Source organism: Scatophagus argus, chromosome 4 (assembly GCF_020382885.2).
Source record: "Scatophagus argus isolate fScaArg1 chromosome 4, fScaArg1.pri, whole genome shotgun sequence".
In the NCBI taxonomy this organism is placed as follows: domain Eukaryota; kingdom Metazoa; phylum Chordata; class Actinopteri; family Scatophagidae; genus Scatophagus; species Scatophagus argus.
Genome location: NC_058496.1, coordinates 993,899 through 1,020,000, shown reverse-complemented (window position 1 = coordinate 1,020,000; position 26,102 = coordinate 993,899). Strand labels below are relative to the sequence as shown.

General features: G+C 48.0%; 5 protein-coding genes across 5 annotated transcripts in view; 3 read left to right on the top strand and 2 right to left on the bottom strand.

The window, feature by feature from the left end:
* LOC124057930 (transmembrane protein 150A-like) overlaps window positions 1-7,251 on the bottom strand; it is a 7,962-nt gene extending 711 nt beyond the window's left edge. The window contains exons 1-8 of the mRNA XM_046386630.1: window positions 7,143-7,251; window positions 4,665-4,916; window positions 4,434-4,481; window positions 4,241-4,327; window positions 3,849-3,916; window positions 2,589-2,716; window positions 2,325-2,502; window positions 1-2,161 (exon numbers count right to left, since the gene is read on the bottom strand). The exon at window positions 1-2,161 is cut by the window's left edge and continues 711 nt beyond it. Coding sequence (XP_046242586.1) covers window positions 1,860-2,161; window positions 2,325-2,502; window positions 2,589-2,716; window positions 3,849-3,916; window positions 4,241-4,327; window positions 4,434-4,481; window positions 4,665-4,729 — 876 coding nt within the window. The 5' untranslated portion in view covers window positions 4,730-4,916; window positions 7,143-7,251 and the 3' untranslated portion in view covers window positions 1-1,859. The remainder of the gene's footprint in view (window positions 2,162-2,324; window positions 2,503-2,588; window positions 2,717-3,848; window positions 3,917-4,240; window positions 4,328-4,433; window positions 4,482-4,664; window positions 4,917-7,142) is intronic.
* A 3,975-nt stretch (window positions 7,252-11,226) lies between these two features.
* On the top strand, window positions 11,227-13,831 carry LOC124057831 (potassium voltage-gated channel subfamily V member 2-like). The gene is made up of 2 exons (XM_046386396.1): window positions 11,227-12,423; window positions 13,388-13,831. The coding sequence occupies exons 1-2, from the start codon at window positions 11,239-11,241 to the stop codon at window positions 13,652-13,654; spliced, it is 1,452 nt and encodes a 483-aa protein (XP_046242352.1). The 5' UTR covers window positions 11,227-11,238; the 3' UTR covers window positions 13,655-13,831.
* An 871-nt stretch (window positions 13,832-14,702) lies between these two features.
* atp5meb (ATP synthase membrane subunit eb) lies at window positions 14,703-16,542 on the top strand. Its single transcript, XM_046386610.1, has 4 exons — window positions 14,703-14,859; window positions 15,521-15,575; window positions 15,879-15,977; window positions 16,066-16,542. The coding sequence occupies exons 1-4, from the start codon at window positions 14,824-14,826 to the stop codon at window positions 16,089-16,091; spliced, it is 216 nt and encodes a 71-aa protein (XP_046242566.1). The 5' UTR covers window positions 14,703-14,823; the 3' UTR covers window positions 16,092-16,542.
* Window positions 16,543-18,340: 1,798 nt separating this feature from the next.
* LOC124057920 (purpurin-like) lies at window positions 18,341-20,185 on the top strand. The gene is made up of 6 exons (XM_046386606.1): window positions 18,341-18,606; window positions 18,721-18,835; window positions 19,235-19,371; window positions 19,468-19,580; window positions 19,680-19,892; window positions 20,050-20,185. The coding sequence occupies exons 2-6, from the start codon at window positions 18,722-18,724 to the stop codon at window positions 20,058-20,060; spliced, it is 588 nt and encodes a 195-aa protein (XP_046242562.1). The 5' UTR covers window positions 18,341-18,606; window position 18,721; the 3' UTR covers window positions 20,061-20,185.
* Window positions 20,186-20,188: 3 nt separating this feature from the next.
* idua (alpha-L-iduronidase) lies at window positions 20,189-25,959 on the bottom strand. Its single transcript, XM_046386569.1, has 14 exons — window positions 25,619-25,959; window positions 25,040-25,180; window positions 24,858-24,940; window positions 24,459-24,566; window positions 24,207-24,302; window positions 23,848-24,050; window positions 23,370-23,549; window positions 23,052-23,268; window positions 22,737-22,937; window positions 22,518-22,639; window positions 22,285-22,410; window positions 21,345-21,421; window positions 21,085-21,185; window positions 20,189-20,842 (listed from the first exon to the last, which is right to left on the bottom strand). The coding sequence occupies exons 1-14, from the start codon at window positions 25,750-25,752 to the stop codon at window positions 20,742-20,744; spliced, it is 1,890 nt and encodes a 629-aa protein (XP_046242525.1). The 5' UTR covers window positions 25,753-25,959; the 3' UTR covers window positions 20,189-20,741.
* Window positions 25,960-26,102: the final 143 nt, after the last annotated feature.

The window sequence follows — 26,102 nt, the reverse complement described above, 5'->3', positions numbered from 1 at the left end:
ACCCGTGTTCACTTCAGAGCGGCGGGAAAAGGTTTTGCCAGGATAATCTTTAAGTTGCTGTGTTTTTCCCCCTCTGTGAAAACAGGTGAAAATAGTCTTGGTTGGGATCATTTTTCAAAGGGTATTTCAAAAACAAACAAATTTAAGTAAAGATTGTCCCGGCAAAACCTTTTTATCTTCAGGAGAGAAAACTACTTATTCAGACTTCTGACTGACCTCTCAGGGCTTCCGTAGAAAACTGCTGAGACGCCATCACATGAAAACACTTTAACATCCAAACACTGTGAGATGAAAACATGCTGGGACTTCAGCTGTGCCTCAATATCAAACCCACAGAGGATAAAAGAGGTAGGAGAAGTGACCTGTCACACGTCCTGCTGCCATCCAGTGGTTACACTCAGAAGTGCAGAGGAGGTGTCACCTCAGTCAGCTTCACTTTGTGGCAGTCTGGAGGTGACAAACTGGCAACAGGAAATCATAGAAAAACCTCATGACGACACACATTCACCTGTAAGGAAGCCCACAAGTCCAGTGTGAGGATTAAAAAAAGATCCTGCAAGTCATGAAGAGAAACTTTGATTTGGTTGCTTAAATGGGTCAGTAAAACAATGAGAAAATGTCACGGGGGTAAGTAAATGACAGGTGAGTCAGAAGTACCTGAACAGCAGAACGGAGCGTTTAAACTGCCGCCGTCTAAAACTTGGAAACATCAACCGTTTGAACGTGTAGCAAACTGAGCAGCAATCAGCACATCATACTGCGTGTATAAAAACGTGTCAGCTGACCTCCACTTCAATGATCTTTTCCCGTCTCGGTCACACTGGCAGAAATGAGCTTCCTCACGGCCGAGTCTACGACCCGCGTTACACCAAATCAACATCGTGAGGCTTATGGCACAAAGTCTACGACAATCAGATTCAACACAACTCAAATAAGGCTTCCAAGGGTCCAGCCCGGAACCAGACCACGTGTGGACGAGTTAGTCGGATTATAACTCACTATAGCGTGTAGGTCACTTTGTTCTCTCGCACTTTTCTTAAAGCAAAAAGGATCTCGTGTTCACCGCCGACGTGCTCAAAAGGCATTTCTCACTGCGGCGGAGCGCGAATTATCACGACTGATGCTGATTATTGCACCGGACAGTCGACGACAGAAAACAGCAGCGTGAAGCCGAGTGTTACAAAGAACGGACGTGACCGTGCGTCTCGTGGGCCGACTCGAAGGCTCTCAGTGGTCCTCGTCACTACAGCAGAACAGAGCAGCAGCGGCTCATGAATACTGTGGAAAAACCTTCAGAATTTGTATTAAAAATCATCTGTGTGATCAAATAAAGCTGTCGGATGAAATGAACGATTTTTCAGTCTGCTGACGGATCGTTTGTGCTGGATTGGATTAAAAAAGGCCTTTTGCTCACAGCCTGAAAAACATACGAAACTACTCACGTGTCAAACATTCAGTATTTTCTACTTACTACACAAACTCAAACATTAGCGGTTATTCTCTCATTCAGAAAGTGTGCCGTGCAGAGACCCAATCAGCCGGGTGACGGGTCCTTCACGAAGGAGGGCAGGAAACTTTGTGGGCCACCAGTGAAGCACAGCGACAGAAACTAAACAACAAAGTGACGTGAAGAGTCGCCCAAACCAAAGACCATCTGAGAAAACCTTCATGGCTCCAGTTCTCAGACTGGATCCTCACATTCAGCCAACCTTTCAGCATCCCTACAGGAAACATTTGGCTGGTGGGGCAGAAAAGTGAAGAAGAAATAAAACGTAGTTACAGACGACTTCAGTGGTTCGACCTCTGCTGCCGTCCTCTTCCTTCCTGTGGACGCCGTCCTCCGCGGTCACGTGTCAGGGCTACAACATGGCTATGCTCTCTGGCGTACAGTTGAGATGTGTGGACGTGCTGCTTCCTCCGGGGGACTTGAGGCCCTTAGTCGCGCCGCCCAGCGTCGAGCCCCGGGCCCCGGGGCCCATGATGACCCCTGAGCCGTGGTGGTGACTCTGCTGAAGGCCTGCCATCATGGTCTCGCTGGTGACGGTGCCGAACTCGTAGGTGAAGGTGCCGTAGAAGACCAGGATGTCCACCGTGAAGACCCACTCACAGATGGCGGCGGCGTGCTGCAGGACGAAGCTCTCGTGGATGAAGAAGATGCCGCCTGAGAGGAAGAGGACGTTAAGGAGGACAAACGACTTTGGAACATGCAGGAGCAAAACAAAAACAGAAGGACGTCATCATCGTCCTGCTGTCCTCGAGGCGTCTCAAGGCCAGCGGGACGAAAAGAACAGGACGTCTTTGTAATGTGAGACAGTGAAGGATACTGAGGACGAGGGAGACCATGGCCCCCAGCGCCAGAGCCACTCGGAAATGGGCCATCCAGTAGTCGAGGGCGGTGACGGCCACCCGGTAGGTGAGCACACACTGCAGGCACACAAACAGCAGCCCTGCGGGAAACGCCACCCCGGCTCCCACGTAGTGCACAGATTTGGCGTGATCGACCTGACGAGCAGAGCGGTCCGGTTAGACGTGTCGACTCAGCTGCGTCGAGTGAACGCGTGTCAGAAAGGTTTGTGCAGGAAGCTTACCTGGAAGTTGCCCACCATGACCAGGCCCACAGCGTTGGTGCAGCCCGACACGAGAGCGCTGGTGTTGACCCAGCAGCGGTGGCTGTGCTCGATCACCTGGGCGTAGCGCAGAAGGCACACCATCACCACTGCAGGACACGAGACAGGACATGCAGAGGCGAGTGAAAAGCCAGAAGGGTTTAGTTCATATTCTTATTCTGCCATTTGAGTTTACAGGTAATTAAACACGTTTTCATGCTCCAAAATGCCGCTTTAAACACGCTGCCGTGGCTTGTTTGTAGCTGAAACTGCAGCTGGTGGACGGTCATGTGACTGCACTCAATTCTGCTGATCTCAGACCATCTGACTTGTTTTTACTGCGGCCTCACAGAGGAACAGTTCTGTCAACTACGACAGCTCCGGCTGCACCAGGGGAGCCTTTCCCCGGCAGGCTTAGCATCTCGTCTGGAGGCTACAAGCCTGCAGGTGTGTTACACTACGACAGCATTATGAAACACAGGCGGCAAAGCAGTCAAAGGTGGAGCTCGTGCAGAGAGGAGGCGGCTCAGAGAAGACGCGAAGACAGGAACGAAGCGTAGAAATTAAAATGAAACACGGGGGGCTGCAGAAAACGAAAACGCATGAGAAGAAAATGTGATGTGAAAAACGGACTGAAGCAGCTGAGGGCAGGCGGGGAAAGTGGGGCAGAGCTGAGACAGAGGGGGGAGGGGGGAGGAGGGGGTGGGCAGCGGGGGAGGAGAAAGGAAAACTGCATCCATTATTGATTAGAGAGTCCAGGCTGTTTGCAGCTCCTCCATCTGTCTGTGGGCCCCAGAGGACTGATGTCACCTTTCACCTCAGCCACACTGACGCATTTTCACTGACATCTGACCGCAAAGCCAACCTGTTTTACTGCTCAGAATTTCATTTTACACTGCATTTTACTACATTATTACAAAAATATAAAGAACAGTTTAAACTCCTTTAAGTAATTGATTTTTTTGGTCTTGGGAAGTGGTTCTTAAAGGAATAATTCCACATTTTGGAACAAGTGCTTATTGATTTGTTTATGCTAAGCTAAGCTAAGCTAACATATACTGCAGCAGTAGATTAGTATTTACCAAACACACACGAGCGTGGAGTCAGTCGTCTCTCTTACTTCTGAGAAATGACACACTGTTCCTTTACAAGGAAACGTCTTACGCAACTGTGTGTCTGTGTGTGTGTGTGTGTGTGTGTGTGTGTGTGTGTGTGTGTGTTAAACTCAGAATGAGGCCTTACCCATGAAGGCTCCGACGTTGCCGATCAGGCTGAACAGACAGCTTTCAGGAGGGTAGGAGCCACATTTACTGCAACACAAGGAGAGAGGAGAGCTCTCAGTAGGTCAATGACCTTCACCTGCAGACGCACCTGCCTGTCTGTCTGTCTGTCTGTCTGATTGTACAGCAACAAATAAAGTGAGTGTGACCTCGTGTGGACTGCAGAGGCTGTGATAGTGATGTAAAATTTAGATGAGGACATTCCTCAAGTCTCATGATGTCTTTTTACAAGAGGACTCTTGTACTTGTCTGTGGTGGGAGGCGTATTTTCAGATTAATCAAATGCAGCTTATTGCAACACGTGGGTTAACAGCTGAGCCACAACAGAACGAGCTGCTGTGCTGCGGTGCAGACCTGATGAGGGGAATGTCCTGCAGCGTGCAGCAGGTCTTGGGGAAACCTGGACGGGGCAGCTCCTCTGTGCAGGTCACATTGTAAGACCTGCGGCATCGACACAAAAGCTTCAGTTCGTTTCCTGCTGGGAGCTGTGGACTTAAGTGAAACATTAAGAGTTTTCTGTCCATTTCCTCACACTGAAGTCACTCACCAGTTCTCCACCGGACACACGTGGTGATTCATCACAGCCATGGCGTACCTGTGGGCCCAGAAACACACCTTCATTTAAAGTGAGCACCAGCAGCTGAGGACTAAGTGAATGAAACTCCACACAGATCACTGTGGAACACGTAAAAACCCGTGATGCTATACAAACCCGCACCCCCGACCCCGTCTGTACACCTGACAGTCACACTAAGTGTCATGTGTTGCTGGGACTCACACTATCCATATTCCTGTGATGGAGAAGGCGGACAGGCTGACAGGCAGGACAATCCAGGCAGTCATTGGGCTGGCAGTGAGCTGGCTTTGTCCCAAGCATGGATTGAGACACGGCGGGAGGGGTCGGGCGGGGGTCGGGTGGGGCTGAGGGGTCACTGACACACAGGGACACACACAGGGGGGGACATGAGAGGAAAAAGAGGGGGACTGGCACAGCTCGTCTGCTCCACGGGGCCCTGCAACCTGCAGCAACCTGACAGACGGAGGAGCAAACACAGCAGAGACTCACTGATCAGCACTAACACAAACACTCTTTAAACAATTCAAAACGTCTCCCAGTTCACGTCAGGGATTTTAAGCTCTTAGATTTTACCTTCATGGGACTTTCTGAAGCCTATCTGTTTTTGTACTTTCCACTGGCTGTAATATTACATTCACCAGTTGGATGTTACTGATTTTATATTTTTTCACTGTTAGACGAACAGAAACGATGAAATCATTTAGGAGACAACAAAGCGAACCAGCTTGGACAGAACAGCAGCACAAACTGCCTCAACTCAAACCTCAGTGTGAGGTAATAACACAAACGAGTCTCGCTCTGTCGCTGTGAGAGAAAACAAGACGAACTGATCCTGAAACGTGCTTTAAACCAAAGACAGAAATACACAGCGTTTACCCGCGTCTCACGGTGACTTTTCTCTAAACGACCCCGATCACAGTGTGGGACAGGAAGACCAGCACTCAAGCTTCAGTCAAGGTCAGCGTGGAACCGCACAGACCGGATCAGTTTTCACAGAGTACAGTCAGCGCGTTCACAGTGAGCTAATCCAAAAGAAAGGAGCTCTTGTTCCCTCAGAGGTAAATGATTTAACGGTTTTTATAACATGTGGGTTTACGTAAGGTCGCAGACCTTTGACTCTCGACTTGCTGCCGTTTTCGTTTGTGTTTTGATCTTTTGGAAAAGTTTTCGTCAGCTTTAGGTTCACGAAGCCCTGCTCTTTCAGAGAAGGGTCTGGTGTAGCCATCGGTTGGAGGAAGGCTCTTCCCACAGAATTGCCATTATTGATTTACCCCCACCCATGAATGAGCCACCCCCAACCTGCCACAGCAGCTCCTCCATCTGCGTGGACATCATTAAACAGACAGACGTCGAGTCACGCTCACTTTATGGACGCTTGATCTCAACACCACGTGACTGCAGCTTTGTTTGGAGGAGACGCTCTGAGCCTTTTGTTGTCTTCTCCATCTCTTCTCTGGAACAGATAAATAACTCTGACTGCGGCTGCCACGGGTTTCCTCCACCCTGCGGCTAAACACGAACTCTGAGCGAAGGCCCGAATCCTCCCTGCACGTCGAGGGCGTTTTAGTGTGCACACAAGATGGTGAAGCTCGCAAATCACAGCCGAAAGAAGACATAAAGGAAACGATAAAACATTCAGCCTGCAGGACAAAGACAGCCGGTCACCCGAGGACGGCTCTGATGTGCAGGCGTACTCCTCCACCCACGCCGGGTGGAGACCAGCAGGGCTGAGCTGTGACTTTGACCTGAAACTTTATCTGCAGACTCGTGGCTGTGGTTCATTTGGCGCTCTGATCACCAAAAGCTGATATCTGATAAAAGTCTGCTGTGAAAAATAAAAACCTCATCGATGCAGTTAAGAATAACCAAAGATGAAATGTAAGCGAGTAATCGACCTGCACTTGTTTACAATACACGATCGCTCGCTTTGAGAGAAAATAAAAATCCACATCTCTTATTAACACACAGGTTATAACTTTTAAATTGTGTTGGTTTTCATTTGTCTCAAATAACTTGGTATGAAAGCTGAGATTTGGGTCAAACTGTGCCTTCATGTCAGCACCTGCAGGTCATCCGTCTCATCAGTCATCCTGCTGTATAAATCCTGTTTCTGTTCAGTCCTACATACAACATGTAAACTTGTCACTACAGTAGGACAGCAGAGCTAATAACTGGTACCTGTTAACACAGGTGTTACTCTTCTTCTGTTCTCACCAAGCAGCTAAAGCGCTGCTGCCTGAGTGTGTGTGTGTGTGTGTGTGTGTGTGTGTGTGTGTGTGTGTGAGGGGGGCCACGACACCCCCACCCCCCGCTGCCATTCAGACGAAATATTCGCCCCTGGACATGAAAGACCGGAATTAACCGTAACAGCGCATTTTAACAGACACCGAATAATATTTATCCACTTATCCAAAGTCGACTACAGCAACCGAGCCAACGGAGCGACACGGCTGAGTTCGGCAGCCTGCTCTCCTGGACCGGTTAGCGGCGCCGTTAGCCTGCTAGCTTCAGCCGGGCTAACTAGTTAGCTTGCACTTTCCCGGTAGTCTTGACTTGACACTTGTCCGCATCCTGATTTCCGCTAACCTAAGCGATAAGCTTCTGGACAGCAGACAATTAGAGGACAAGGACACCGACACGGACAGGACCGACAGTACAAACAAACGAGTGAGCACTTACCTTCAACCTGCTCTGCCCACCACAGACCTCAACAACCTTGGTTTCCCATTAAAAACAGCGTTTTCTTAGCAGACGAGGCTAACCGTACAAATAACGTCCGGTTATGCTTTTCAAAATAAGATACCACAATCACCTCACTGAAAGAACAGCTTTAAGGAAATGAATGAATTACCAAACACTAATTCATTCTGGCATGTCGCCAATTCCTTAGACGACTCTGTGCAGTGCTACTGAAAACCTATTCACACAAACAAAATGATACGTTTGTTGGAACACCTGAGTTGGTCCACCAGGTAAAAAAAATAAGAGAATAAATAACCTTACTTGTCATGTTAAGTGACACCAACACTTTCACTACGTGTTCATTCCAGTTTGTCCTGACATGATTGTTTTTTGAGATAAACGTGACACTTTTATTCTCTAATCTCTGGTTTCCTTGTGCTGTCGGTAACTTGACGCAGCGTGTCGGTCCGCTGGGAGACACCGCAGTCTGTAGTCCATCGTCAGTCCAGCATCAGAAGTTTGGTTTGAATCTCTCACTGCTGTTTGTCCCCTGAAGCTCTTTAATCTGAAGCAGGATTTTAAATGGATGTCAGACACTTTGTTAAAACGCACAAACAGCACATGAAATGTCTTTTCAGAGTTCAGGCATTTTGTTTCCACAAAATTAATTAGTAAGTAACAAAATTAAGAATCGCCACAGTGTGTCTACCAGGAAACACAGAACACATTTATAATGAAGAGTAACGGGACTCTGGAAATGCTGAGGTTTCTGTGGATTTTAAGTGGAAGCGTTAAGGACTCAGCTGTGGACTCAAACCTGCTGACACATGTGAACATGTTGTGTAAATCAGATGAAGGTCTGACTGAACGGCCGGGGTTAGAGTTAAGGTCCAATTATTAATCACACTTCAGATTCAATCTAACAAATTAAACCAGAAAGTAACATTTAAATTCTTCTCTGCACTTCAATGTGAAAAATCATCATCATCATTATTATTATTATCATCATTGTTACATTCTCTAAAGTCACGTCTTTTTATTCCTTTTGCGTTTGGTTTATGAAGGTATTATTTAAATATAACTATAATAAATAAATTCCCAGTGCTGTACTCTGTTAAAGTCTACAATCAGTCTTGATTATCGTTGCTGTTAAAGTATGAACATTGATGATCTAATCTGCTCCGTCCTCACTTCCTCTGGTGTGTCCACAGCTCAGTGACAGCGACAGCACCCCCTGCTGGCCGGAGCTGACACTGCAGCAGCCAGCATGAAGAGCGAACAGAGAACAGCTCGGCTCACCGCTAAACTTACTCAGCGTCCACAATAACATATGGATAACAGCCTTCATATTCACGATGACACATACTGTGACGAGTGCTATCATCATCATCATCATCATCGTCATCATCATCATCATCATCATCGTCATCATCATCATCGTTATTGTCATTAAGGAGAATTGCTGTCATGTAATGGATTGTTGTTTATTTACTGCCAACACTAACACGTGATGTTGTTAGTGAGTCCATCTCTTCTAAACACCTGCTGTATTTTATTGGATCAGCTGACTCTGTGTGTGAATTATGCAGCATTTAAATCTGCTCAAAGTGAACGTTGGACCTGAAATGTTCTTTTAATTGTGATCATCTGAAGGAGGTATGAATGAAACTCTATCAGTGTTGTGCCTGATTGTTCCTGTGTGCAGTCAAAGTGAACGCTGAGTGGATGTCTGCAGTGTGGGGCTTCAAGAAACCAAACTAAACTAAAAAACACTCCTGTGTGTGTGTGTGTGTGTGTGTGTGTGTGTGTGTCGTCAGCAGAAGTCACATTAAAGCTCTTACTGTTCCTGAACAGTCTGTGTGTGTTTGTCCCGTCATGTGGGTGTCAGGAGTGTATGTAATGTATGTAACAGGAGGCCTTATGAACCTACACGAGGGATTATAACCCACATCTTTGTTTTCTAAGCAGCTTTGAGGAGACTTTACTCAGTTTGATCCCTAAACCTTACAGACAATATAAGCGACAGACAGGAAGCCGTCGCTGCTGAGAGCAGATGATTTTAATCCCAGTCAAATGACGTCCATTAATGCTTTGTGTCACATCCAGCTGCACGCTTACCGGTGTGTAAACAACATGTAGACAACATGTAAACGTACTCCATAATAATAACTGGAGCGCGACCGACGGGAGCCCACTGAGCTGCAGGGAAACTCCTTTAAACTCGAAGTCCGTCAGGTGAAGCCAAAGCCTGACGAGTGTGAGCTCATCGCAGGTCATTTTAACGTCCGCCAAGTTCAGTTCAATGACAGAAACGTTTGATCAGAGCGGACGAATCTCTCGTATCTGTAGAATTTCAAACGTTATTGATGCTATTGCTGTTAGAGTGAAATAAACTTATTGTCATTCGACTTAACCCTCACTGGTTTATTCCACACTTTGTGTCTCTTCACTCGTCCTGTCTAACATGCAGAGCCTTGAAGACAGCAAGCTGACACCACGACAGTCGTAATCATAACAATATTAATTAGTAACTACAGTTTGCTAACGTTTAAGTCGTCACACTGTGAGTCAGTCTGATCCTCATTATGTTCAGATACTTGATGAAGTTCCTCGTTATAACGACTCGCAGGATCTTTGGGTTTTGTCTCACGCTGGTGGAAATGATCCTCCAAAGCTCTGACTTACTGGCCTCACCAGACCAGGTGACTGCAGGAAGTCCCTCAGAGGGCTGAACGGACTGTTAGTTAATTAAACTTTTATGTTCAGACAGGAGGCAGAAAGCACATCAGCAGCCGTGAAGCTTTACAGATTCTGTATGAACATGATGAACGTTTCCCTTTTCCTCTGCAGGCTCTTGTTTCCGGTGTCGCCACAAATCCAAATCCAGTTCCCCTCCTGTCCTTTAGACACACCACACTAACAGGACTAACTTAAGTCCACGAGCTCCATTTCAGTGTCACTGCTTCAGCGACTTAAAACCCTGAATTGTTTTAACTGGTCGGCGGCAGGAAGGTAAATAAAGATCGACGTGCTGAGTGGTTAATCGTGTCATCGGCCAATCAGACAGCAGGACAATAAGCTGATATCGAAGTCATGTTCAGTCCTGCTTCACAGTATAAATCCTCAGTCCTGCCTGTTGGTTTACAGACAAACTCACTGATGTATCAATAAGAAGTAAAAGACTTCCTGGACTCTGAGGCCCTGACTCACTTCAGGAGGTGCAGAGTCCTGCACCCCCTCCCAACCAGGAAGTAGGCTAATGCTTAAAGCCTTTATCCTCTCTTATGTGCCCTCCAGCCTCCCTTTGTTCCCCGCCAGTGCGGGAATCTTAAAGCATTTCACCACCACGAACTGTTCATGACAAGTGGAAATATGACAAATAAAACTTTTCAAAAAAAAATTTGCAGAATATTTTGTCATTTATCCTCAAAGAAAATCTTCATCAAGCGTTTGAGTTTTTCTCAGACTACACAAAAGAAACACGCGATGATGTTCTCCAGTCGCATCCTTCCAATATGACTTCCTTCAGTAATCTGTGGGGATTGGACAAAGATTAATGCGTGGAACAGTGCTTATGCTTTCAGAAATAAATGTGAGGAAAGCAACAGTGATTGTCGTCCAATCTGTCTTCAGCTCATTCAAATCAGCCTCATCTCCATAAACTCACGTGATAACGTATGCATAAAGTGAAAGAGGGTGAACTCATGAGGAGCGTTTGATGAGATGTGCCACACGGCCAACGTGATGTCAGCCGGGCAGCTCAGCAGGGGATAATAGTATTTAGATGTCCTGTAAGCACACGGATCCTCTCAGTCAGCAACATTAATGGGGCCATGAGGCATCCTGCTCATGTCCTCCACGCTTAGGCAAAGGGGGTATTAGACAGCAGTAACGCCGGCTGGCCTGAGTGCTCCGTCTGCTCTGTGGTCTGGGGGGGATCGACATGGGGAGCACCAGCAAGGTGGTCAAACTGTGGAACAGGAGGCAGAGTCTCTTCCCCAACTACAAAGTCACCGATTCAGACTTCAACCGAAGACCTTCTGAGATCTCTTACCCACTGGCCAAGGAGAGCTGCGTGAAGACATGGAACTCCATGCAGGAGCTCAGCAGGGACATCTACGACATCTACGCCGAGTACGAGTTTGAAGAGGATGACAGCGGCGGGCACAGCTGCTCCAAGCCGATTTCACCCTCCAAGAAGAACTACATGATCAACATCAACGTAGGGGGGAAGCCCTACCAGATAGAGTACAAGACGGCTGCCAAGTACCCCAAGACCAGAATAGGACGACTGGCCACCTACACGGACCACAACATGAAGCTGGACCTGTGTGATGACTATACTGTGACCAACAACGAGTACTTCTTTGACAGGGACCCGGATGTCTTCCACAGCATCTTCAACTTCTACAGGACGGGAGTGCTGTGGATCAAGGACGAGTTGTGTCCCCGCAACTTCCTTGAGGAGATCAACTACTGGGGCGTGAGGATCAAGAACACCCACCGCTGCTGCCGCATCTCCTTCGAGGAGAGGCAGGACGAGCTGAACGAGCAGCTGAAGATCCAGAGGGAGCTGGAGGCAGAGGTGGAGATCGAGGAGAATGAGGAGCTCTTCCATGACATGTTCATGGGCCAGAGGCGCAGAGCCATCTGGAACCTGATGGAGAAGCCGTTTTCGTCCGTCAAGGCCAAGCTGATGGCGGTGGCCTCCAGCCTGTTTGTCCTGATCTCCCTGGTGGCCATGACTCTCAACACAGTGGAGGAGATGCAATACAGGACTCCCACTGGTCAGCTCAGTGGTAAGACATACTGGGAATACGTGGAGTCCATGTGCATTGCCTTCTTCACCATGGAGTACCTGCTCCGCCTGGTGTCCACTCCCGACCTCAAAGCCTTCGCCAGGAGCGTGCTCAACACCGTGGACCTGATCGCCATCCTGCCGCAGTACCTGCAGGCCATCCTGGAGTTCTTTGAAAGCGAGGAGAACTACATGAAGCACGAGGCCGACATGCAGGCGGTGGGGCAGGTGGGGAAGCTGGGCCAAGTGCTGCGGATCATGAGGCTGATGCGAATCTTTCGCATCCTGAAGCTGGCGCGACACTCCACGGGTCTGCGGGCGTTCGGCTTCACCCTGCGTCAGTGCTACCAGCAAGTGGGCTGCCTCTTCCTCTTCATCGCCATGGGCATCTTCAGCTTCTCCGCCATGGTCTACACCGTGGAGCACGACATGCCGCAGACAAACTTCACCAGCATTCCTCATGCCTGGTGGTGGGCAGCTGTGAGTACAACTTTGTTTCAGACTCAACTCCAACAACGCAAGCGGAAGATTCTCACTGATCGTAAAGGTTCACCATGCAGGACAAAGATAAACAAAGATAAATAAAGATAAACAAAGATAATCCCTCTCCATCATCTCTTATGATCCGCCACCAGTGTTTAACTGCGTCTGTCGTCCTTTTCTTATTATTCTGCTGTCGATGTTTCAGGGCGATTCTGGACTGTTGGCTGTGGAGTCTCATTTCCAGGTGTGTGAACACACTGACCCGTTGGGTTGGTGGCAATTCAACAACCTGGAAATGAGACTGGACAACCTTGGCCCCCCAGAGTCGCTTACTGGTGTGTTTTCCAACAGTAACAGACAAGAAAAGTTTAATTCACTCACGTCCAATCAATTTATCTGAGGCAGCCTGAGGAAGGAGATGATCAAAGGGGGATATTAAACTATACCGAGTCTGTTTCCATCAATAAACCCGTCACCAGATCAGTCCCGGCCTCTCCCACAGAGGACCTTACCTCTAATCCAGGGGAAGGAGATGATAATCCGTGTAATCACAGTGACGGGTGGACTGAAGGAAAATGTGAGGGTTTGTTATTCATACGAACAGATGAAGAAGAGTTTGAGTGGGTGAGCAGGTTGTGCTGCAGTCTGTTAGGGAATCTCTCAAAGATACAGTTAGAGTTGAATATTTGCCCCAATTTAAAATTTCAACAGAAAACTGCTGTGAACGTTTTTTCCCAGGTGAATTAAAATGTCCACATGTTAAACTCACATTTTCACGTGTGAATCACGTCCACTCGTGATTTTCTTCCGTTTTGTGGATTAGATGTGAGCAGTTGTTTCGACACGAGTTCGTGTGTTTCCACTCGTCACGCTGTGTGACGTGACGCCGACCGATCCCGCCTGCTGGTTTCAGAGACATGTTTGTCCTTCAGCACTGACTGCTGTCCTCCCTCCCCCGCAGGTCAGCATCTCCACTGTGGGCTACGGAGACGTCTACCCGGAGACCATACTGGGTCGCATCTTCGCCTTCATCTGCATCGCTTTTGGAATCATCCTGAACGGCCTGCCCATATCCATCCTCTTCAACAAGTTCTCAGACTACTACTCCAAACTCAAGTCCAACCAGTACACAGCCTCGCTGAAGAAACGAGGGAAGATCCGGTTTGCCAAGAGGACCATAACGCAGCTCGGCCAGTACTTTGGGAACCACCAGTGTCAGGCACCTTGACTTCCCCTGTCATGTTTTTATAAAGAAATAAACGCTTCACTCTGAAACTGTGCAAAAAGAAAATCTTATGTGATAGAAGTGAATACAGTCAGCAGGTTCAGCCTCCAGATGTGACACATCTGGCTGTGCGCTGCAGTAAACTGGCAGCTGTTGCCTGTGAGGGATCACACCTGCAGGCTTCAGTGCAAAAGAGAAATGCTTACAGCTGATACTGTCGTCCAGAGCAGGAAGACGTTTTTCTAATTTAAAATCAAATGTTCATCTTATTTTTAACAAATGTTTTGAAAGCAGCCTTCCTGACTGTTTGGATGAAAGGATGAAACGAATGAAGAAGCTTTAATCATCAGCGCAGCAGCTCTCAGGTCACTGATCGTCTTGTTTATGTGCAGCACGACACGATGCCACTTCCTGTTGTTCAGGTCAACTTAAATCAGGTCTGAACAACAAATCTCAGTCTCTTTCTAACTGCAGTGCTTTACAGTGCAAAGTGCACTAAACCTTCTTCTCGTGTGTCTGCAGCGCTCAGTAGTTTCACCTGCTAAGTACGCAGTCTGATTTACTCGCAATGCATGCAGCTAATTCCCACAATGCAATGTGACACTCTGTTTTCAATAAACACAATACTGCTCATTGATCTGTTGTGTTCACTGAATAAATTAATACCAAGCAACACACACCTGCTCACCTGCACCTGACCTCTTCTGGATAACCTTTTCTTAATGTGTAATAAGGTGCCCATTATAGTTCAATAATTACTATTAATGCTATTATAAAAATTAAATCTCAACATATTATAGAGGCCTGCAGCATTTTCCAGTGCTCCTCACATTAACCCACTGATACCCCTTTATACTGGTTTTAGTGATGAAATGACATAGATGACGTGTTGCAGTAAGATTATAAATGTCATGGAAGAGTCTTTTATAAAACATAAATATTTATTTCAGATTTCTATATCATTTGCCGTTATGTAACTAAGACAAACATTTTAGATACAAGCTGTGGATAAATCCGTAACTTCCCGCTGAAGTGGAGAGTTTAGTCCACACGGTGGCAGCGTTTCAACGACGAGAACGTCAGCTGCATGAAAACCACAGAAGAAGAAGAATCTCTTCCCAGAGTCCTCGGCGGAGATAAAGTGACCTCTGCTGCTAGCCTGCTGCAAAACTATGGCTCCCCCGGTTGCTGTGTCGCCTTTAATTAAGGTTTGTGTCGCAATACATGTTGTTTAAAAGGGTTTAGCAGAGTTTTACTGTAAAATCTCCCTGTCGGTCGTGTTTCACTTTGTTAGCTACGCACGCTGACCTGCTAACCGCTAGCTGGGACGCTGCTAGCTAACTTTGCGACGTCAGTAGAGCTTGTAGTCACAGCAGAGCCAGAGGAGTGATGACAGCTGTGCTGCTTTGGATCGTCACGGTGTTTCTGATGGATGTCACCGTGCAGAGCGACGCGCACTGACGGAACTTTAGCCTCGATTAAAGCTGCCTTCATTGAAATGAATTGGTGCTAACTGGTTGTTACAATTAGAAAAGTCCCGGTTATATTAGACAAAATGAAGGATAAAATAATGTAGATTTATACATAATACCACATCTGTTATCTTGATAAAAGTCTACCAACAGTGAAGTGTTTAATTTAGCTGTAAATAGTCTGTTAGGCTCCGTGTGTGGCGCTCGCTGTCGCCCCCTGCTGTTTCGTTGTGGCGCTGGCGGATTAAAAGCAACACACGGACACGCTGAGTGTTTTCATCAAACTGATGCTCGGTGGATGCTGTTTTGGCTGAACTGTAGATTCGTTTCTAATCGGTTATCTGCCTCAGCACTCCTGCACGTCCTCTCACCTGTTGCTTCATTTTCTCCTTTACAGACCGCAAGGTACTCAGCTTTGATCGCTGGCATCATCTATGGCAAAAGGAGATACGGTGAGTGTTAGTGATCACACACTGTGTATTTTAATTCACATTAACTCGGTGTTTGTTGGAGAAGTTTGACACTTAACCCACACTAAACCTGACCCTCTCACAGAAAAACAAAGCATGAAATGTCCTTAATTTGACAAATTAGATCGCAAAGTCCCAACTGTGTTTAAGGTCAGGAAGTATTCAGGTGATAAAAGCTGACAGATCAGGAGCAGCTTCTTATTTAAAATATTATACTTATATTTTGAGACATTTTTAAAGTATTTCCTGTTAAAAATGTAATGTTTTAACTGCTGATTTTCTCAGACCACCTGAAGCCCATCGCGGCTGAGGAGAGGAGGATCGAGGAGGAGGAGAAGAAGGTTCGTGAGGAGCAGGAACGCATCGCCAAGCAGCTGGCAGAAGGTAACCTCACGAGCGTCCTTCACGTGTCACGTGGTCACTTTGGATGGTCCACAGGAAGCTGACTAACTCTGTCTTTGTCTCCTTACAGCCAATGAAGACACAATCCTGAAGTAAAACTCCGCGATCTGAAGATTTTCATGTGCAATTTCAAGCCTCTCCTCCTCCTTCTTCTGGAGAAACGATGGAAAAGTCGGGTCCCAACCGGTCAAACAGTCCGTGTTGTGGACGTGTTCACTGTCACCTTGAACAATCTGACGCCTCTCTGGACCATACAGGGATTTTTAGTTCGTCACATGAATTTAGGCTCCTGAACGCAGCATTTTTCTACTGCAAATGCAGCCGCACTCATAAGTTATTCAGTTTGTGTTTGCATTGAGTCCCTGTCGTCTGTCTGCTTCCCTCAGCTGTGACACGAGCTCCATTTAAATGATAATAAAAGAGTCTGAATTGTAAAAATGTAAAAATTATGTTCACTTGTTCCCAGTTACAAAGTCTGCTTCAGTTATTTTGTCCCTGATCGTGTGAAAAGTTAACGTGACGGCTCATTAAACACGAAGGTGTGAAAGTGTGTGTTGATTGATTTACAGAATTAGTTCTCACATGAGGCTGATGTAGTGAAACGGTCGTCTTAAACTCCCCGCTGAGTTCGCGGTGTCGCTCTGTGAGCTCGTGGAGGTCGGGTTGGTGAGCGTCAGGTTTAGACATTAGAAATGAACCTTTTCCCACCGAGTGCCGGAGAGCTTCAAGTGATGAAGACTACAGCTTGGCTAAGTGCTGGATCAGTACCGGACCCGGTCTGGTTCGGGTCAGCAGTGGAAAATGCACTTGATGATTAAAGGTGATGTTAAAGTGTTTTGTGTGACAGATGGTCCTAAACCCAAACACCTTCTGTGTGTATCAGAAGGCTTCATCACGTCATCGTCAGCGTCCCTGAGGAGCAGCAGCACCTGATCTGAACCAGCACCCAGAGGCAACCTAACACACCTTTCTGATGGGGGAGAACCGGCTGGGATTCAAACCGGCGACCTTCTGCTGTGAGCTGACAAAGCGAACCGCTGAGCCTCCTGGCTGCTCTGCTGATGTAACCGACTCGTGTCCAGCAGGTGGTGACCTGACGCGGCTCCAGTCCAGACCCGTTCAGCCTGGGCTCGCCTCCAGTTAGGATCATTTAAACGCAGCTTGTGTTGACATGGCGGAGGCCTTACCTAACGTCCTCAGGGCAGCTTTTATTATTAGAACAACAACAGCGTCGGGATAAAAGTGCAGCTGGACTCGGAGTCACGCTGCCCGTCTTTACTTAACTCTCACCTACTGAAGGGAACGGAAATACCTGACACTGCAGTGACAGGGATTACACTCATCTGCTTACAGTTTGAGTTTTTATTTTATATAAAGGGCAGCACGGTGGTCAGCGCTGTCGCCTCATAGTGAGAGGGTTGCAGGTTTGAATCCCGGTCTGGGATGTTCTCCCTGTGCCTGTGTGGGTTTTCTCCAGCCTCCTCCCAAAAACATGCACATCAGGTGAACTGGCTGCTCTGCTTTGCCCCGAGGTGTGTGTGTGTGTGTGACTGACTGGTGACCAGTCCAGGGTGAACCCACCTCTCGACGGTAGTCACCTGGGACAGGCTCCAGCGCCCCGCGACCCTGACGGATAAGCGGTACAGAAAATGGATGAATTTTACATAATAAACCACAAAACTTGACAGAATGTAAAACTGAGTCAGAAGCCGAACTGATGACGCGTTTAAACGCACCTGAAGCAGTCACCTGGTTCAGGTTTACGTAACGCAGCAGGAACACGTGAGCCTCTGCTCATATAACTTCATACTGTGAGATCAGAGCGTTTTCATTTGTGCTGCTCATAAATGTGAAAATGCTCCTTTTTGTGTTTCACAGCCAAATGAAAAAGTTCTGTTGACAGTAAAGAAGAGTTTTGAATGTGCACTTCAGGTGCCTACAGGACGGATTTCATTCTCAAAACGGACCACAAAGTGAGGTCCATTAAAAGGACGACCGGACCTGCAGACCGCGGGTGTCACCGACAGTCCGGGACCCCGTTCAGCTGGTTTCAGTCCCGTCCTCCAAAAGGTTCGATGTTCTCCTTTTCTGTTGCTGACTCAGCGCTCACCTGGAGCCGTCAGTTTGAGCTGATGTGACACTTTCTGCTCACAGGTGTGTCAGGTACAAATGAGACTCTCAGCACCTGATTAAACAGGTTCTTACTGCTCAGCGTCTTTCATGAACTGAACATAAGCAAATCTTTGGAACAGATCTTCACGAACCCTTCGCGCCCAAAATAACCCCGCCTGCTCATGTAAACACCTTCGGCCCGGACGTGTGACTCGAGGCTCAGGCCGCGGGACAATCTGCCGTTATGTGTCCTGCCACAAAGCCCTGCAAACAATTACATAAAGGCCACACTCTGCTGAATGCCAGGGTTCATCAGCTTACAGCCGGGGATTTTGTTAACTGGATTAACGCTAGATTTAAACTCTGCATTTAGGCTCAAGAAGTGAAAATAATCAGCGAGCCCGTCTGAGCGTCAGCTATAAAAGAGGGAGGCGCCGACTGGTCCTCAGCTGCACCGAGTCTGCACCGAGAACCTGCAACCCTTCAGTCTGCACTCCAGGTAGGAAGAGCTGCCGTCGGCCCGTGGTGACCCTGGGATTGCAGTAGTACTGCTGTAGAGTACCACAGAGACGCGCTCGGGGACTCAAATCTCACATTTTACTGTTTTGCCCAGAATGGACTTCCAGATGTTGGCCCTGGTGATGCTGGTCCTGGCCTGCGTGGAGCAGAGCCTGGCCTCCTGCGTGGTGGACAGCTTCACAGTCAAACAGGACTTTGACCCCAAAAGGGTGAGTACACAGATGAGTTTTCACAAATACTCACAGATCCACAAGTAGAATGTGAACTTTAGTCACATTCATAGAAACGACTTCCTCACAGCTGGACCGTCTTCATCACTCAGGTGCACATCTGTGCCTCCACACTGTGAGGTAAACGCCGTTTCAGTATCTGCTCCGTGGTCACGACTGGACGATTTGCTTCGTGTCTGAAGTTACTGTAACTGCTCCAATCAGTGTGATATCATGTGCAGTAATGCAGTACAGTAATGCAGTACAGTAAGCAGATTACAGCAGTACTGCAGTACAGATGAACAGGAGGGAAAACGGAGTGAACGGGTTAGAACAGGAACCTGGTCAGTCGATCCCCTGATCCCGCTGATTAAGATGTGCGTCTCCGTTTCCTGTCAGTATGCAGGGAAGTGGTACGCGCTGCAGAAGAAGGACCCCGAGGGTTTGTTCCTGCAGGACAACATCTCTGCTGAGTACACGGTGGGAGACGACGGAGCCATGGTGGCCTCCTCCAGAGGCAGAGTCACGCTCTTTGGGTGGGTGTTTGTCGGTGTTATGAATGTACGCAGCACCACGCAGTGTCAGCGCCTAAAGCTTTAACTTCCTGTTCGGTTTGTCCACGTCACATTCAGGTTCTGGGTCGTGTGCGCCGACATGGCTGCTCAGTACTCGGTGCCCGACCCCGGCACCCCTGGCAAGATGTTCATGAACTACCAGGGACTGGCCAGCTACCTGTCCAGTGGCGGTAAGTGTGATCACACACTCACTCACACACACACACACACTCACTCTCTCACACACACACACACTCACACTCTAACTCTCCGTCTGCTTGCTCCTCCAGGCGACAACTACTGGGTCATCGACACGGACTACGATAACTACGCCATCACATACGCCTGCCGCGCCCTGAAGGAGGACGGGAGCTGCGACGACGGCTACGCCCTGGTCTTCTCTCGTAACCCCCGCGGCCTCCCCCCCGCCATCCAGAGGATCGTCCGGCAGAAGCAGGAGGAGATCTGCATGGCCGGAGAGTTCCAGCCTGTGCTGCAGTCTGGTACGTAGTCTCCTGCTGAGCTGATGCTCAGAAGCTAACAGGAAACAAAGATGTGCAGTAACTTAATGTGAACACATCTCAGCCAGAAAAAGACATCAGAAAGTTCGCTTGGCGGGTCTGACACGTGAACGTTGAAACTTGTTCTGCTTCCTGACAGGAGCCTGTTGAACTGCTGCTCGTCAGGACTTTGCTCCTCGTCATCGCTGATCATCCTGCTGAGACCACCAGAAGGAGGACAATCCTGTTCACTCGTCCCCTCAGACAAATCCAGTCCAACACTCCATGAAAAGACGAAATGAAAACAACCAAGATGAAAATTTATTTCCAAGACAAAACCAACAAAAACTATTTGCAGTTAAGTTGATTAAATGATTACTGAATCAAGTGTATCTGCACGCTGTAATCGTTCTGTATTGGTGAAAAATAAATTTTATAAAGAAACTTGATGCTGTATTTGTGTCCAGTGGTCCAACTTTTACACAATCATATAAAAATACAACATATAAAAAACAGAAAAACAACAAACCTAAAAACACTCGACAGTGTAAACCCCCATTAGGTTTGTCTGTAACACTGATGGCACATAAGGAGGGAAGACCAAAGTGAAGCCCAAACACCTGGACGCCCCCTGGTGGCTGGCTGCAGTACAGCTCATAGGCTCCTCCCCCTCCATGTTAGCAGATGGGACATGAGCCAAACTAAAAACTCAAAGTGTGCCTCAAATAAAGTCTTTCAGAGAAGGTTTCTGTTGTTTTGGGTGGTTCTCAAAGTGAACTCAAAGCTCAGAGGAAAGATAAAAAGTCTTTGAGACTACGACCAACACTAAACCCCACCAAAAGTGTCACCTGCCTACTGCTGCTCTGAGTACCTCTCCGGCAGCGAGTACGAACCAGGCCTTCCCCAGTAGTCCACAGCTCGCACTCTGTACAGCCCGCTGACCTGCTGCCCCTCTACACAACACAACACAACACAACACAGCACAACACAACACAACACAACACAACACAGCACAGCACAGCACAACACAACACAACACAACACAGCACAACACAACACAACACAACACAGCACAGCACAGCACAACACAACACAACACAGCACAACACAGCACAACACAACACAACACGGTTTTAGAGTTCATGTTGCTCTGAAAGGTGAAGAAAATTCCTCAACCCATAAAAGGGAGTCTTACCAGGTGAGTAAACATAAGACGTAAAAATGGTATCTCGAGTATTAATTCTGCTGAAGTGCTCGTGGTCTGAGGAGAACTCCACCTCAAACGTCTTAACGCATCTGCAAAACCAAAGCAATGGAAGTGCATGAATGAAGGTATCTGAAGTGTTCGTCAGACTCACTGCATCCACCAGATATTCTTAAATGACTCAATTTGTGCTTTAACTCATTTACATTTTGCTGCAATGACAAAATAAAGAAATAATCATGGACACCTACTTGGAGCCAACACAGTGGTCTGACCAGATGATCAGGACTTGGCCTTTGGTGATCCTGATGAAACGTAATCCATTGACCTGATCAGGAAAGCCAAACGTTTCAGGATCTTCATACTTTAATCCAAAATCACGTCTCACAGGAAGACAGAACGTTTAACAAACACTAACAAAACTAACAACAAACACTAACAAAACCAAACTAACAACAAACAAAACCAAACTAACATCTGCATTTTCTGACAGAAAACAGCAAATTGCAAACTACTCAGTCCAACACTGGACAGGATGGGAAACGTTGGCTGTCGCTACGATTCTTTAGCACGAAGCCCAGTTTTAGCTTCCGCTCTGTTACGTTACTGCATTATGTTGTAACACTTCCTGTATGTTTCAGATTAAAAGCCCTTCAGGGGCTTCAGTCAACAGAAACTCTTCATCTGTTAACCAATGAAGGTTTTGAGTGTGAAACATCTGCAGCAACATCTCGTGGAAAACTCACTGACTTGTTACTATAAAACACAGTCTGGATGAGACATTAACACACATGCAAGTGGTTAATCAATACCTATTGATATGGGTTGATCAGACATTGCTGTATTAACTGTTAACCACAGGGTCAGAATGGATTTATGAATAAACTCCAGTCAGCCTCCAACTGAGGATCTTCTTCATTAGTACTAATGATGACACCTCTTACTTCAGAAATACATCATCTGGATACTTGTTTTAACGGAGTACGTGCTCAGCAGTATAAACAATTGTTTTGTTGAATTTATTAAAAGAAAGTGATGGAAATATATTTAATATTCACATTACATGACAGCTGAATGGAGTTTGTCCGTCCTCGTGAGCTCGCACTTCATTATGTGAAAGCCAGATTTCATTTGACTTGTGGTTCACATTTGAGGAAACGTGATGTGGTGTTGCTGTGTGCTGGTACCCACCTGTCCCGGCTCAGCTTTGGGCTGAGCGCAGACGTGGACGAGGAGGACGGAAGGCAACGACAGTTTGACTTTCAGAGTCAGAGTGTCTCCGGCAGGAACTTCCCAGGGTCCATCAACACGAGGGTCCTGACACAGTGACACGTCATCAGAGGGACCAGAAGGTCAGATCGAAGTACCACACATCAGCCTTCCTATCAACAACAGGTCGACTAAAGCTGCACCTCGTGGTTTACCTGCACACTCCGGAGGCGTCTGAACTGCGAGGCCGTGGGGTAGTCGGGGCTGCCCAGGCTCTGCCACAGCTCGTACGGGTTGCTCACGTTGTTGTCCATGTAATACGTGACATACACGAGACCTGGACAGCAAACAGGCAGGTGACGATCAGGACGATCAGGACTGGGACGGACAGAAAGAAAGGCCTGCTGGACCAGGGAGGATTTTGTCAGACGCACCCGTTTGTCCTGCGAGTCCTTTCAGTGAAACGGCGACGTCGTCAGCGCCGGCGGAGGTGCTGTTGTCGTCACTGTTGTAGAGCAGCACTGCTGCCTGCCAGCTGTCTGAGCCGGCGGGGTCTACAGGCTTATGGCTGCTGGCGAGGACTCCCACCGTGCTGCTGCTGGAGTTCAGCACCTGAGCCTGGACCTGAGTCTCACCTGGAATCACACACAGGAAGACCGGACCTTTCAACAGGACTGGGACAGACGAAACAACATCAGATCCTTCATAACTCAATCGGTCGCTCGCACTGGAGGGTCAGACGGTTTCACCTTGCAGAGCCAGCAGGCCCAGGACCGTGAGGACAGGCTTCCTGATGAGCTGCACGTGGGGCGGCTGGGTGTTGTTGACCTTGAAGCGGGCGGTCAGCGTGCGCTGGGTGAAGGGGTGCGGGTGGTAGCTGAGGAAGGCGTTGTCGTTGCTCAGCAGGGTGTAGTTGATGGTGTTGTTGGGGTCGGTCAGCAGCAGGTCCTGGTGCTGCTGTATTACCTGTTGGAAGGAGCAGGACAGATGATTGGTTCACCGTAATACACCTGATGAACCAGATGGTCGCTGATGCGCTCGTGATGGATGGATGAGACTTGTTTCACCTTCACCACCATGGCAGCGTAGGTCACGTCTGCCCTCCACTCCTGAGGCCTGGACCAGCCCACCAGCGGGTCGGCCTCATCGTTGTACACGGGGAGGTCGCGGAACCGAGGGAAACGCTCCTGGATCTCCCCCACCGTCTGGATCTCCTGCTGCAGGATGGGCAGGGAGTGGCCTCCTCCCTGGAGGACAGACACAGGAAGTGAGCTTCCAACAACACGTCGGCCTTAACTGAACTCCGGTGCGAACAGAACTGAAGCAGCTGTGGTATTTCTTCGCTATCGTCGTGTTTGAAAATCAGCAATCAACAGACAAAACAGCTCATAATCAACAGACGAAACAGCTCATAACCCAAAGACGTCACATGGAACATTAACATGTCTAAAAACGACTCAACCAAAGACCCAAGTGCACAACGCACTTCCTGTCTGACTCACTTCCTGTCTGTTCTCAATACGCTCAGAGTCCAGAGAAGCCCACCTTCTTGTGCAGGGCGATGTAGTCGATCCTGACCCCCGTCTCCCCGGTGAAGAAGTTGGTGCCGTTGTAGCAGTGCTGCAGCATGGCCCAGCAGTACGGCGAGTGTGGGGGGCTGTGACACGAGTCGCCGGGACCCCCGAACCTCAGGAGACCGCTGGCAGCACGCAGACCCTCTGAACAGGCGTCGTAGTAGTTAAGAAACCCTGAGGAAAAGTTTGTTACACTGAAGTGCTGGAGGGCATCTCAGCAGTCCACACAACAGGAACATAAGCAATGTAACATCCATGAGAGGAAATGGCTACCAAACGTGTCCCCAGTCTGCACTTAAAGACGTCCTGCGGGACGTGTGGTGGGTTTACCCTGGACTGACATGCTGACGTTATCAAAGTCCCGGTTGTTGGGCTCGTTCCACGTTTCAAAGTTCCACTGGGAAACACTTCTCAGGCCGTACTTATCTGTGATTAAGAATCAGTAAACACAAGCAGGACAGAAACCACATGGTGTTGGTGCAGGATCACACAGAGGACGTCTCAGACCCGAACCCACAAACCCAAAGTGTGGAGAAACAAGGCAACATACACGATGAAGACAAAACAAAGGCGCCCACTCACCGATGTACCGCTTGGCTATGAGGTAAACCAGATTCCTCCACTCCATCACCTGTGATTTGTCCTCAAAGTTGGTGAAGAAGTTGGAGACGCTGCCCATCAGTTCAAAACCTGAAAACCAGGGACGAGTTACACTGTGGGTCACATCTGACCTGAACAGACCTGCCGCTCAGGTAACCTCATCATTTCAGTATTAGTGCTGTAAAACTTAACGGCCCCACTGATGGATTATTGACCTGTTGCAGCTCGAGACCTCATTGGTTTTAGTCTCGTTTTGAAGAGGCCATTGAAAAAACTTTGCTTTGTATTCTTAAGTAACCATGTTCAGACCTGGACGGCCTCCAGGCAGAGACATGAAGACTACACCAAGAACAACTCATCACCTTCACGGTGTGATGTTACCTGGTCGGAGTCCATTAATCCACAAGAGTTCTATCAGCTGGTCCAGTTTTGTGAAGTCATACTGGACTGGTCCTCCAGTGTCTCTACAACAACAGGGTCAGACAAAACCAGCAACTGAAACTCATCTTCAGACTGGATAATCTTTGCTAAATGTTCTCCTTCTGGAGTCGTCCTTCACTTACCGTGCAGAGACCAGCTCCAGCATCCAGTGAATCCTGACCTGCTGGATCCCTCCGTGGGGCACCGAGCCCACATAGGCCAGGTTCAGCTGCTGGTCGGTGCTCAGGTCAAACTGGTGGGACTGTGTGTGAGGGAGGGGGGGACTAAACACAAAGAAGAGACATTCAGGGACAGACCAGTTAGCAGCCTGGACTGCTGGGCCTGCTTGTTTCTGGAGAATAAAATAAATAAATAAATAAATAATCAGCAGATGAATCAATAACCAAAGCAATCGTTACACAAAAGTGTAGCCCAGTAAGCCTGCAGACTGAGCCGCTGATCTGACGGTCTATACGCCAAACCCCATTAAAAACTCCACACATTTTACTAACACGTTGGCTTAGCTGGAAACGCTTACTGAACCGCTTGGTTTAATCAGCTCGTATGATTCACAGGGATTTTCTGGTCAATTCGGCATGAAACCAAACCCACGTCTTCATGTCTCCACGTCTCTAAAATCTCTAAAACCTCCAGGTCCTCCTCCAGGTCTGCTGTCTGTGTATTCTGCTGGAATAAACGTTAATGAAAACAACGCGACCCACCAGAAACCAGTGCTCCTCCAGAAGTGTGTCAGGTCTCCTGCTGGTCTCCCCACGTCCACCGTGATGACATGAGAAGCTCTCACAGGTTCGGTGTTGAGCAGAAACGCAAAGACACAGAAACTTTTCCACCGCATGGCTGAGCCCGAGCGACCACTTTAATGTTAGCGTTAGCTTCAACGGCTAACAACAAGCGAGATGAGCTCAGAGCTCCTTACGACGTGGATGACAAACTGAAAAGAGACCGTGAACATAACTTAGTGGAACAAGACGAAAACACGACCGTTTTCATTCCTGTAGTGAGCTGCCGTCGCTATCACCTGAGCGTGATGACGTCTAACGCGTGCGACCGTCTTGTTGTAGTCTTTAGTAATGAGCGAATCAACACGAGCCAGAAAACACCTCAGCAATGACTGCATGTAAACCAAATTAAATTAAGAGTCGATCAGCTGACTGAGGAGCAGAACTGATCTGCAGGTTGTAATGG